Here is a 12,077-nt window from a genome sequence, read left to right as displayed (position 1 = left end):
CGGTGTGGCCGGTTGACCAGAGTAGGAGGCATGTGACTTAGAATACACGCTCATAGCGAGTGGTATACTGGATGTGGTGTGCCGCTTTCTTCAGGATCGCCGACCCGGAGGGACCAGGCTAAAATTAAGCCCTGGAGGTGTCTAAATAACAAAAGAGATCTTGTTGGTTTTTTGTGATCCCCACATTATAGTCCACCAACCGCCTAGCCCGTTAAAACAAACTACAGCACTCACAATGTCTGTTCTTGTCATGTCGCCGAGCGTGTAATTTGGCACCGCGTCTCACGTTTCACTCCCAGCCGATGCAAGGAAACGTCGGACATCACGACAAACAGCACGGGCCGCTGTACGACTGGAACACATATCGAAGAGCTGCGCATCGCAACCACCAAAAACATTCACTCCCACCCCCGATTGCTCTCAGGTCGGTGTGTCACAGGGTCGCAGGGTAGCGATGGGGGAGGGTGGAGGTGCTTGACCCCCACTCACCTCAATGCGAGCCGCTGCCGCCTCCACGGCGGCGGATGTCGACGCCATCTCCTGCTCCACCAGGTCCCCCAGCTCCTCCTGACGCACGTCCATGCCCTTGGGACGCAGGTCCTGAGACAACCAAAACCGACGGGCGGGTGCGTTCAGAACATGGTCGCGCAACGATAACATATCGCCCAGCATGTGACTACCAGTTGCTGCAGTTGGGGAAAGAGATCCACTGGATGTGGTGCCGGGTGCAGAAATAGTCCCTGGGTCGCTGAGCCCGCACACGCCAGCTCACGACCAGTAACAGCGGTGGATATTTCAACCATCCTGGGCCCCCCTTTAGGTCGACTCCGCCTCAAATGAGTACCTGGTGCACTGTGTAAAACATCAGCCCTGGAAGAGACGAAGGCAGCCGGGCGTGACGTTGGCCACCCACCCCTTTGTGTGCCGTGTCGGCCTTCGCAGGTGCTCGCTAATAGCACTTTCCCCAAGAGTCTGTTAAAGCAGCCTATATGGGGGACTTTTGTCTTTGTGTATATGGTACCGAGCCTCCCTTAGGTCGACTGGTGCAGTGTGTAAACATTAAGTGTGCAAAGGCGCGGTGCTGGCCACCCTCGCGTGCCGTGGCGGCTTTAATAGGTGCTCGCCAACAGCACTCGACCCCATCAGTGTGTTTGGGGCTATACGGGGGGGGGGGGGGGGGGGGGGAGGATCCTAAAGGTTCCGCGGACTCCTGCCGGCACACCTCCCCAATGCGGACGATGCGCTCCAGAGTGGCGCGCAGAGCTTCGGGGTTGGCGCCGGGCAGCGTCGAGCGCTCCTTCAGCTTGTCCAGGAAGGCCAGGGCGCCGTCGCCACACTGCTGGCACGCCTCCGTCAGGCCTGGGGACGCGGGCACAGGGGGGTGGGGGGTGGGGGGGCCAACGCGTACAAACAGTCACCAAATTTGTTTGCTGCGAGGAACAGAGGTCACTTGAATTGGTCTCGGAGGTAGCTCTACGAGATCCAGTTTCCATGGGCCGTTCCTCGAACAAAAGGGGTCGTTGTTGCCGCGTCGCTCCGCGAGAGATCCGATTGGACGCTCCGTCTCGACGCACGACACCGAAAGCAAAATAGGGATAAAATTAAGCGGGAAGACAATATTACCCATAAGTGATTATTAAATAAGCCACCGCCAAAAAGAGCCGAGTCGGCGTAAATCATCTGTGGTAACCCCGTCACGAACCAATCGGCGGAGTCCACCCACCCACTAAGTATTATGGCGCTGGCAAAAGCCGGAATAATTTATGGCCGCCCGCCCGCCCGCAATAAGCACCAAGACTAAAACACACAGCGGAGAGCCGTACGGCACAACGGCGACAACCTAGCGGGGTTGGTGGTGGCGCGACACTCACGGTCGGCCTGGTCCCCCGGCACCAGGTGCGAGGTGGCGCTGCCCTGTACGATCGTGTCGCTGACCAGGTGGGAGAGCCCAGAGACCGCTCGGAGCAATCCACTCGCATCTGATTAGCGGGGGTGGTGGGGGGGCGTTAAAAGGGAGGAGGAGACACGAGAGAGTGCGCAGAGAAGTAACGAGAATGTCAGAATCGCTGATAAACAAACACAAAACAACTGCAAATGAATCCCAGCTCCACCCTCCCACCGTTTACATAACTGAAACAAAGATCCCTTCGCCCGTGTCGCCTTTCACACAATGGAGGACCTTGGTAGGGGGAGAGTAGTAGCGATCTTGTAGTCAATCATGGACTGGATTGCAGGCCAGTGACGGGATCAGAAAATCGGGTCCTAGAGTTCACGACAATGACGTCCCCCCTTGGTGTCCCGCACGTGCACTCGTCACGTACGATGCCGATGATTGAACGGCTCCCTTACCAGACTCGTCCTTCACGTACTGGGCATGACCCGCCTTGGTGCGAGCCACAGACTCCAGCGACGCCTGCGCCCTCGTGATGAGATAGTCTGCATGGCACAGACAGCGGCGGCACATTAGTCACAGCAAGCGGCACGTGTCGGCGCCAGTGTCGATCCACTGCTGAACGAGGGCCTCCGCACGCCGTTCGGGTCGTGGGGGGGTTATTTGAACGTACTTCGCCGCATTGGTCAGGTTGTGAGCATCGTTCGCAAAGAACAAAAATGCCCCCTGCTGACCGCCAGGTGGCACAGCCGCACGATGTTACACAAAGATGCAGAATATGAATTCTAGATTTGAAGCTTTCGTGACTGCAAGGATTCGTACTCTTAGGTTTTTTCGGTAAAGTCACGTAGGCAAAAATAAATAATAAAATAAAAATAATAACAGAAATAAAATAATAAAATAACACGGCGTGATTTTTTATTTTACTTCTATTATTTTTTCTATTTTTTTATTATTATTTTTTACCTACGTGACTTTACCGAAAAAACCTAAGAGTATGCAGAATATTATAAATCAACTAGTTAAGCAGAAACATTGTAGGGCACGCTTCCCATTTTTGCATTATTCCATAAAATTCAAATTCAAGGCCTAGAAGATGCAAATTTTTGTTTGTGTCCGACTGACCCCAAAAACCGGACATTTCCTGCTGAAAGTTGGGTCCACGTGGCATTGGGTGACTTCATCATTATTATTATTGACACATTTCATATGAGCACACAATAGAAATTATCTGAAAGTAAAAAAAATACCCAATTTGTCCTTAACCTTCCGAATTATTTAGTTCAAATCTGAAGCTCATCCCTAATCCACTGTAAGAATCTTCTAACTGCGAATCATAATTTATGTGATTCAACGGAATCGCCGTGGCGGGAGAGGGAGGGACATCGCTTGCACCTCCGACTGGCTTCGCTTGCACCGTCTCCCCAGCGAGGACTAAAATCCAAACTAAACTAGGTTTTATTTTCCCAGGTACTGTGTAGCTCTTTTTTCAGAAGCGACCTGACAACAAATGATAGCTCAACGAATTGGCTTATCAGGTGGAAATGTATAGCAGCCAAATGCTCGAAAACGCACATTTATATTCTTATACTGTGGAGGGAAAAAACCAGAGGACCCAGAGAAGATTCCACGTGACCACGAGGAGAGAGAGACATGCAAACTCCAAATATACAACAGGCGTCAGAGGGTCAGGATGGAACCCACGACCTCCTGTATACCAGGCGAGGTAGTTAACATCTCGCCACCCTCCCACCACCCCATTTGCTCCGCCACACGCTCACCCGGGGAGCTCTTGCATCCGACGTGCAGCGGGTCGTCCAGCTTGTCGATGGCGTCACGCACGATGCGCTCGCCCTCCTCGACGGCGCCCCGCAGCAGCAGGAACTGCTCCTCCAGGAGACGCTGCCTCAGGGACTTCTCCTGTGCCTCCTGCGCAGGGGCAAGCGGAGCCGGGAGGTCGTCATCATCACCATCATCGTCACCATCATCGTCACCATCATCGTCACCATCATCGTCACCATCATCGTCACCATCATCGTCACCATCATCGTCACCATCATCGTCACCATCATCGTCACCGCCGCCAATGCCGTCACCGCCGTCATCATCACTGTGATCATCGTCGGGAGGAAGACGAATCACTAACGGCGATTGCGGCTGTTATTATGCTTGTTTGGGTGTTGACCTTTCGCACCGAACGTCGCCAGCCTTGCCAAAATCGGAGGTGCGGGGGGGTAAACAGCCTCGACTCGTTTTTAGGAGGGTCGTGCCAAGTTTTCGCAGGAGGGGGCGATGTTGAGCCAGTCAGAGAGTTTATCTGGAGGCAAGGCCCATTGAGCTAAGGAAGCTATTTTTACTCATTGTCGCTGCTGTGTTCGAATCTCAATTGAGTAACTGGCAGGCAATGCCTCAGCATTGGGATGTGGCTCGGCGATGGAGAAAAGCGGCTTCCGATTGGAAGGTTGCGAGTTAAGTGGAAGGGGGGGGGGGCAGTTAGCCGAGGCCATCATCTCTCCAGGCTCAATAAGATTTGTATCACTTTGCAAGGAAGTCAACCGTGGTTGTCGATGGAGAAATTGGCCGCAGCCATTGTAAAGCAGAATTCCCAACACAGGCTGTAAACAGAAGACAAGCGCGGGGAACATCACCTAGATTAGAGGATCTGCACGCGTTGTGTATCACGCCACCGTGTTTGTATTTCATTGGGGGGGGGGGGGGATGACCGAGACCCGCCTTGCACGAGCGCGAGCCGGCCGAACCACCACAAGCGCCGGCCGGAACACCGACCTTGTCAGACAGCCGCTGCTGCAGCTGCTGCACCTCGGCCTGCTTCTGCTGCTTGTTGTCTTCGAGAGCGCGCTCACGCTCGCTCAGCTGCGATCCCAGCGCCGTCACCTCCTGGCTGCGCCGTTCCAGCTCCTCATGGACCCGGCGCTTCTCGTCCTGCAGAGACTGCATCCGGCTCGACAGCTCCGTGCCCGACTGCGGCGCGTACGCACACACACACACAGACAGACACGCATGCACGCACGCACAGACAGACACGCATGCACACACGCACGCAGAGACAAACACGGCGGAGACGGTGACGATAAGGACATGTCTAGTTTTTTTGCTTAACCAGGTCAGAGCGGCCTGGGGCACTGGTCTGCCATTAGGGGCGGTGATTGCAACCCCGTGTGGTAATGATCCCCATCGCGATGGTCAGGATGGGACGGGGGTGGGGGAGGTCGAGAATGTTGGTGGGACGAGAGTCGAGGGCGGAGGCGGGTGAACCGGGGGGGGGGGGGGGGGGCTCGAGAGTGAAAATGGGATGGGGATTGAGGGGTGGGGGTGGGTGGATGGCGGGAGGGGCGGTCGAGGGCGGGGGTGAGTGCGCGCGACACGCGGCCGTTGAGAGGGGCCAACTGGAGCACCTTCTCGGTGTTCTCCAGCGTGAACCGGAGCGAGGTCAGGTCCTGGCGGCTGCTCTCCAGCTCCTTCTCAAGCCTCTCCACCGCGCGCCTCTGCTCCTGCAGCTGTTGGAGCGCATTGAGGGTGGGAGGGGGGGGTGGGCAGCGGATGAACGAGCAGGGGAGGGGGGCACCGTGAATGCGTGTTCGTGTTTTCACAGACGACGTATGCACACACGAGTGTGTGCGCGCGCGCTGAGTATCTATTAAAAAGGTGCTCGCTAAATGGCACTTGCCCCAAAGGCCCCTCGAAGTTAAAACGTAGCTTTCTCACAGCCAATGGTGCAGACCTACATTTTTATTTTCAATCAGCCTACAAAAAGATATACACAGGCAGAGTTGAATAATATCAGCTGGTTTCCCTCTCGGTCGGTGACAAAAACATATCTCCGCACCTGGCACACCACATCCAGTATTACCACGGGCTGTGGCTGACCGGCGATCCCACAGAATATTCAGCGAAAAATGAGTGCCTCTCTCTGTATCAGGGAGCTTTGTCTTCCGAGCACAATTTCTTTGAAGAATGACAGAAATAATTATCGGTACGGACGAAGGTGCTGAAAATTGGTACCGAGAACCTGACACCATTCTGTTTGCCAGCACCTTCTCGGAATAAGTAAGATCTACTTTCTCTGTAAATAGTGTTTGGTATGGTATGGCAAGACCAACACGCAGAAACACACGCGTCTGTGTGTGTGTGTGTGTGCGCACGTGTAGGAAATCCTCTGGCTGTGAGGCACGCGTGCAAACCGTGCCACAGTGTGGGCAGGAGGGGGCCGTCGTGTAGTGTTCACCAGGTCGGGGGATGGTGTTGCTACTCTACGTGATCCTAATTAAATATTTTATAGCATTGGGATGATTTGTCCGATACCAGTTACAATGAATGTACGGTCGTTTTAGCCACGAGAGGAAACCGGAGAATCCATAAGGAAACCCATACGGAACAGAGGGAGAACATACAGACTCCACACAGAAAAAGGTGTCCCAAGTCGTGGATCGAGCGTTACCAGCTGGCCGCCCATTTAAATAAATGAGTGGCGCACACTGCCGCCGGTTCGTGTGGAGTGGACCCCTGGCTGCGACAGTCACAGGCGGTGTTGCGTTTTGATTTCGGGTGCGTTTTGGCGAGGATCGTTCCACGTCGCCTCTCGCGCCCGAGCGACAGCGTTGGGAGTAGCCACCAACACAGCAACGTCACGTCGATATTAAAAAAATGATATACATCACACTGACATTCCAAAACGACTGCACTTTAAATCACACTGTACTGCCTCACCCTCAAGCACTCATTCAAGGGGGCATATTTTTAAAAGGCATTGTTATTAAGCGATCAAGTAAATAAATAGATTATACGGTCAAATACCACACTGCCAGCGGGTCTCCCCCCCCCACCGCCCAGCGACTTGAAAAACCAGTTCCTATTTCCCATAAATCACCTTGGCGTCCGTTTCTTGCTCGGTCTGTTGGATAATCTTCTCGATGCCAGCCCGCGCCGTCTCGGCCTCCTCCTTGGCCTGCAGCAGCGTCGTCAGCTGTCGCGCCACGTCAGCGTTCTGCACAGAGAGCAGGAATTTGAGAGTAAAAGATGAAATAATGCGCTTGCTTGAATGCCTCGGGCGACTAAGCACCGGTGTGTCAAATCCGATCTCAATGCATGCCAAGGTCAATCCCCTCCCCACCACAAGTGGCAGCTGTCCCTGTGTGGCACAACAACTCGGCACCTGGCCTGCCAGCGGGCGTCAATCTCTTATCAGTACGGGGCGATCATTGCGACTGCTCTGTGCGATCGCAAGTGAGAGTAATTTGCAAATCATCTTTCTAATTGTGGAAAATTTTAACCGTGACGTTGGCATACAAATGGCCTATTCATCACAGGACCTTTGCTTCACAATCGACATTAGACGACATTATCACGCCCGCAGATTTAAATCGGGGTGGCCTGCCAGAATTTAACCGCAAACCTCTGCAACAAGCAGCCAATGGCGTGCCCCACCAAGGCCGCGTCAGTCCCAAACAATTATTATTTCTCCATATTTTACCACTCCCCCCCACAACCCCCACTGGGTTTGCTCGCTCGCCCGCCCGCACCTTCCTCAGCAGCTCCGCGTGCGTCTTCACCAGATCCGTGTGCTTCTCCTTCATTTTCACAAAGCGCTGCTCGTTCGCTTGCGCCTTCTCTGCAACGGCACCACCGCAACACGATCGTCTCTGCTCCCACCGCACCCCAGCCATGGCACCACCGCAACACAAATCGCCCGGGGTGGAGAGAGCAACCGATTGCCAAAGCGACACTGGTAGCCCAGGATCCCAGTGGTTTAGAAACTAATGGTGGTGACGACAATGTTGATACAATTGAATAATAATGATAAGAGGGTCCTGCATCAGGGACCATGGGGTCTGGGGGTGGCCGAGAACGGTGACGATGGTGTAAAACATCAGGTGACATGGTGATTTCGACTTCCTGATTTCCGACCTGAAGATGCTTGATGAAGTATCAAGCAAAATATCTCAGGCGATTGAAACATTTGTTGGCGAGAATTGTTCTTCAACTTATCGTTGAGCGGAAACAACGGACGCTTGTGCACGTGAACACGAAAAAAAGTTTGCCATCAAACAAACAAACAAAACGTGCCTAACCCGAAAATCTATTACGAACGACGGTGACGATGCCACCGTGGGTGTGGGGCGTGGGACGGCACGTGACAGCGCGGGGACTCACTCTCAACCTCGGTGAGCGCACTCTGGGCCAACTCCGTCTCCTCCCTGTCGCGCTGGGCCTCAAGCAGCTCGGCCTGCACACGCTGGCCCTCGGTCTGCGCCCGCATGCGCAGACCGCGCTCCTCCGCCAGCTCGCGCTCCAGCTGCACCACGCGCTCCCGCAGCTGCACGATCAGGCGGCGGCTCTGCGCAAACGCACACGGCCAGCGCACCAGCAGCATAAGGGTAGCACGGGAGATGCACATCGGCAACGGGGGCAGCACTGGGGCAGCACTAGGAAGCACAGGGGCAGCAGCACACTGAAGGTACAGGGGCAGCAGAAGCATATGGGGAGCACGAGGATAGCAGAGGAAGCACAGCTACTGTGTGCATCTAGGTTGTCAGGGCACGCACCTCGGCCTTGAGGAACTCCAGTTCCCCCTTGAGCCTCTCGATCTCCCGCTGCAGACGTTCAATGAGCTGGTCCCTAAGCGGGCGAGACGGTGGAATCAACGTAAACACACGGTGCAGTGCGAGCGAGTGAGCGCCGCGCACACACATACACACGCACTACGATCCCAGCGAAATCCATCCCCTCACTCCCAATACACCCCCCCCGCCCCCTCCCCCGGCACCACCAGCCCGCGATCCCCTCCAGCCCACGGGATGGCTTTTGTGAGCGCACCTCTCGTCAGGAGCGCTGCTGCTGCCATTGCTGAAGTCGAGGATATCTTCCACTTTGGGCTCCGCTGCCACCTGTCAGGAGACGAGCGTGGGATCAGTGGAGTCTCCTGAATGTCATCCGAAAGCCATCGAGCGCTGGCAGAGAGAAAGTGCAGTCAGAGACGTGGGGAGTGTGGCGAGGGGGGGAAATGAGTGCGGGAAAGGATGCGGGACACAGGAAGTGCAGGAGAGCAGGGAACATGAGAGAGTGCAGGGGCACAGGCAGTAGGACGCAGGGAATGAAGGGGATAGAATGATGCACGAGGAAGTGTGGTATACTGTAAATGCCGACATATGAACTGTAAAAGAGTGTGGGACAAGACAAGACAAGGAAGCAAACCAGACACAGGGCAAAGCGCATTATGTTTTGTATTTTTTTGTTATACCAAAGGGCTGTGCACCGGCTCCACCACCTCCGGTTCCACCAGGTCGTCAGGCTCGACGCTGTCCCCCGGGATCACCACGACTGGCTTCACGTGCTCGAAGAGGGCCGAGGCACGCAGGAAGTCGGGAGGATTCTGGGCAACGCACGCACGGTGGGGGTGATAGTTTTGCGCGCGTCGTGCGTCAGACCCTCGGCTGTGCCGCTGGGCGTTCGGTTCGCGGCGAGGCACACGGGCCAAGAAGAAAAGCCACGCACGCACGTAGCTTACCGAACTTTGTTGAAAGCACGTTTGCCTTCAGGGAGCAGTTAAATTAGCAGCTCGGAACCTGGCAGCCAAGCTGGTCAGGGCAAAACGCATCCACGCATTTCCAAAGTGATTTTTGCTCTGGTTTTGGCCAACCTTATTTTAATGAGTTTTTCAAATCGGCTGCACGACTTCATACTCAAGCGTCGTGCACAGCAGATCGTCTTCACGAGAGCCGTCATGCTCCCACGTGCCCCCACATGCACCCCTCCCTCTCCTCCGTGACTTTTGTACGGACGCGGAGAGCGAACGAGGAGCAGAAAAATATGGACGCGGGTACTCACGTCGGGCAGTCGTGGAATCTGGATGAGGCGCTTGAAGTACTGCAGGTTGCTGCAGCGGTGGAAGTAGTCCTTGAGTCTGCGGGGGAACAACATCAAGACAAGTCACGACGCACTACAGCGCGTACAGAACAATACGCAGCAACAACGACACACAACCTCCTCTACCTAAACCGCCTCAAGCCCGCCCCCCCGTACACACCCCCCTGCCCCGTAAATGACACGACTTCTGTGTGACCGCCATTCCCACTCCGAATCCCTCCCCTCTCCCCGCCGCCCACTGTGAAGGGTTTCCTGGATTAGGATGCATTATTATTATTGGTGGAGCAGTGGCGCAGTGGTTAGCGCGCCCGCACGTTGAAACCGGCGAACAGTTGGGATTGGCAGCAACGGCTAACATCAGTGGCGAGCGAAATCCAGTCAAACATCTCCGAGTTTCCTTCACCAAACCCTCACCAAGCCCGTCATCGGAGAAGTGCAGGTCAAACAGGTCCCCAATGACTTGATGAGGAACTCATCCAGCAGTAGTTCGACAAAACTGGCCGCACGTGTGCAGTACATGATGGCAACGTGAGCCCCCCTCGTTCCATGTCTCCGCGTGCACTCGTTAGCACATTGGGGAGGGGGGGAATCTGCTTCCCGCTGCCGGATGTTGCCACCAGAAGAATGTATTTTTTATTTTATTAAATTACATTAATCCAATCACACGGCCTAGGTATTAGGCAGCAGAATATTTGTGCCGGTCACAAGGCATCTAGATAATCCGTGGCCAGGCATGGAATTATATTTATACATATATGGGTGAAAGATCCCCCCCATATAGCCTTTAACAGAATGTTGGGGCAAGTGCTGTTATCGAGCATCTATTAGGGCTGGCACGGCACACGAGGTGGTGGGTGGTCAGCTCGATGCCCAGCCACCTTTGTCTCCCAGTGCTGATGTTTACACACAGCAACAGATATATTTTACTGCCCTTTCTCTATCCATCACTGGATGAAAGCCTTCCCCACACTGTCGGTCATGATGGTTGTTTGACCATACTTTACCATGCAGGTCAGTGCGGCTTGGTGTAGGCGAGAGGAGGGTACATGGGTGTAGCACGAGTTCAGATCTCACTCCCCATCAACATTAGCCATGGCAGGGAATGGACAACTTTGCGAGATTTGTTTAAGCGGGAAAACTCTAGACCAGCTTCAACTATTCCGAGGCTCATCAGCAGAGGCAGGGGGAGCTGACCTCTTGAATTGGTCTTGGAAACGTTGCCTGTGTCCGTCCAGGGTGTCCGCTGGGAGACCTTGGGGCAAAAAAAAAATGGCACACAATCACACATCAGCAACATGGGCAAGGGAGGTGCGAGCGAGCAGGTGCAAGCAAGTCAGAAAAAGCAAGCGCATAAACAAATCGAATGCAATGGCTATCGAACTCGTTCCCATTGTGCGCCTTTTCCCAAAATCTAAAAAACTTCGCTCAGCCCAAGAAACGGGCACGTTTCAGCGTGCCGTAAGATCGTGCGCGTTCGCGTGTTAAGAAGCTGTCGCTGGGTGTCCTGCGAGAGCCGAGCACCGAGTGTTGGATGGCGGATGTTGGGAGGCGGATGATGGTAGGCGTACGCTCGGAAGTGAGCCCTGGGTGTTGGGCGATGGATGTTGGTTTGCTGGTTGGCGGATGATGGGAGATGGATGCTGGGTGGTAGATATTGGGTGGGGGGTGCTGGATGCTGTTGTGGGGGATGCTGGGTGGTGCATGTGCGTTGGCGAGCGCTCACAGGAGTGAAGGCGGAAAAGCAGCTTAACGATGTAGTCGTAGAGGTGGCTGCAGTCTTGGATGGCCTGGATGAGCGGCGCCAGACGGCACTGCCCAGCCTGGGTCATTGACACGGCCTTCGACATGTCCAGCGAGTTGAACACTGCGGGGATTACAGCAACGGGGTAAAGGCGCAGCCCTGCAATTGCCTGCTCACGCCGCAGCTGGCGAGTATGGCCTCCGCTACAAAAACTCAGCGTATATAGGGATTTTGACCGACTGTTTCCAGTCTGCAAGACATCTTGGAGGGAGGGGGGGGGAGTACCGACACAGAAGTCAAGTGGATTTACAGGAGGAATGAGCCGATTTATATAGATAGTTGTTAGGTGCCTGCAGGCGATGAGTTGCGCAATGATTTCGAGAGCAATTCGATCGCTGGGGTGTGGAGCCACCTTAACAAATTAACCTCATGGCGGGACCTCGGGGTCCCATAAGCCCCCGGGCTCTGCACATAAACTGCATTGCTCACGTCATTTTATGCCTGTTGAAGGCGAACGATACGGCAATCTATTCCTCTCGACGAGCTCTACACGATGCGCTA

General features: G+C 54.6%; 1 protein-coding gene across 3 annotated transcripts in view; it reads right to left on the bottom strand.

Annotated features, from left to right (window-relative positions):
- Nucleotides 1–12,077, bottom strand: part of LOC133348823 (huntingtin-interacting protein 1-related protein-like) — a 45,496-nt gene that overhangs the window by 7,902 nt on the left and 25,517 nt on the right. For all 3 annotated transcript variants that reach the window (XR_009755839.1, XM_061561852.1, XM_061561853.1), the window contains exons 8-23: nt 11,499–11,639; nt 10,970–11,027; nt 9,737–9,812; nt 9,150–9,281; nt 8,726–8,796; nt 8,455–8,527; nt 8,063–8,246; nt 7,432–7,520; nt 6,780–6,896; nt 5,308–5,409; nt 4,679–4,873; nt 3,673–3,820; nt 2,350–2,436; nt 1,872–1,979; nt 1,223–1,359; nt 490–600 (exon numbers count right to left, since the gene is read on the bottom strand). Coding sequence is in view for 2 of the 3 variants with exons in the window: in XM_061561852.1 (XP_061417836.1) it covers nt 490–600; nt 1,223–1,359; nt 1,872–1,979; nt 2,350–2,436; nt 3,673–3,820; nt 4,679–4,873; nt 5,308–5,409; nt 6,780–6,896; nt 7,432–7,520; nt 8,063–8,246; nt 8,455–8,527; nt 8,726–8,796; nt 9,150–9,281; nt 9,737–9,812; nt 10,970–11,027; nt 11,499–11,639 (1,829 nt within the window). In the remaining variant the exon portion in view is untranslated. The remainder of the gene's footprint in view (nt 1–489; nt 601–1,222; nt 1,360–1,871; nt 1,980–2,349; nt 2,437–3,672; nt 3,821–4,678; nt 4,874–5,307; nt 5,410–6,779; nt 6,897–7,431; nt 7,521–8,062; nt 8,247–8,454; nt 8,528–8,725; nt 8,797–9,149; nt 9,282–9,736; nt 9,813–10,969; nt 11,028–11,498; nt 11,640–12,077) is intronic.

The sequence above is a fragment of the Lethenteron reissneri genome, chromosome 28 (genome assembly GCF_015708825.2).
Source record: "Lethenteron reissneri isolate LAM-NWPU_2019-01 chromosome 28, ASM1570882v1, whole genome shotgun sequence".
Taxonomy (NCBI): Eukaryota; Metazoa; Chordata; class Hyperoartia; order Petromyzontiformes; family Petromyzontidae; genus Lethenteron; species Lethenteron reissneri.
This window is presented reverse-complemented; position numbering and strand designations above follow the sequence as displayed.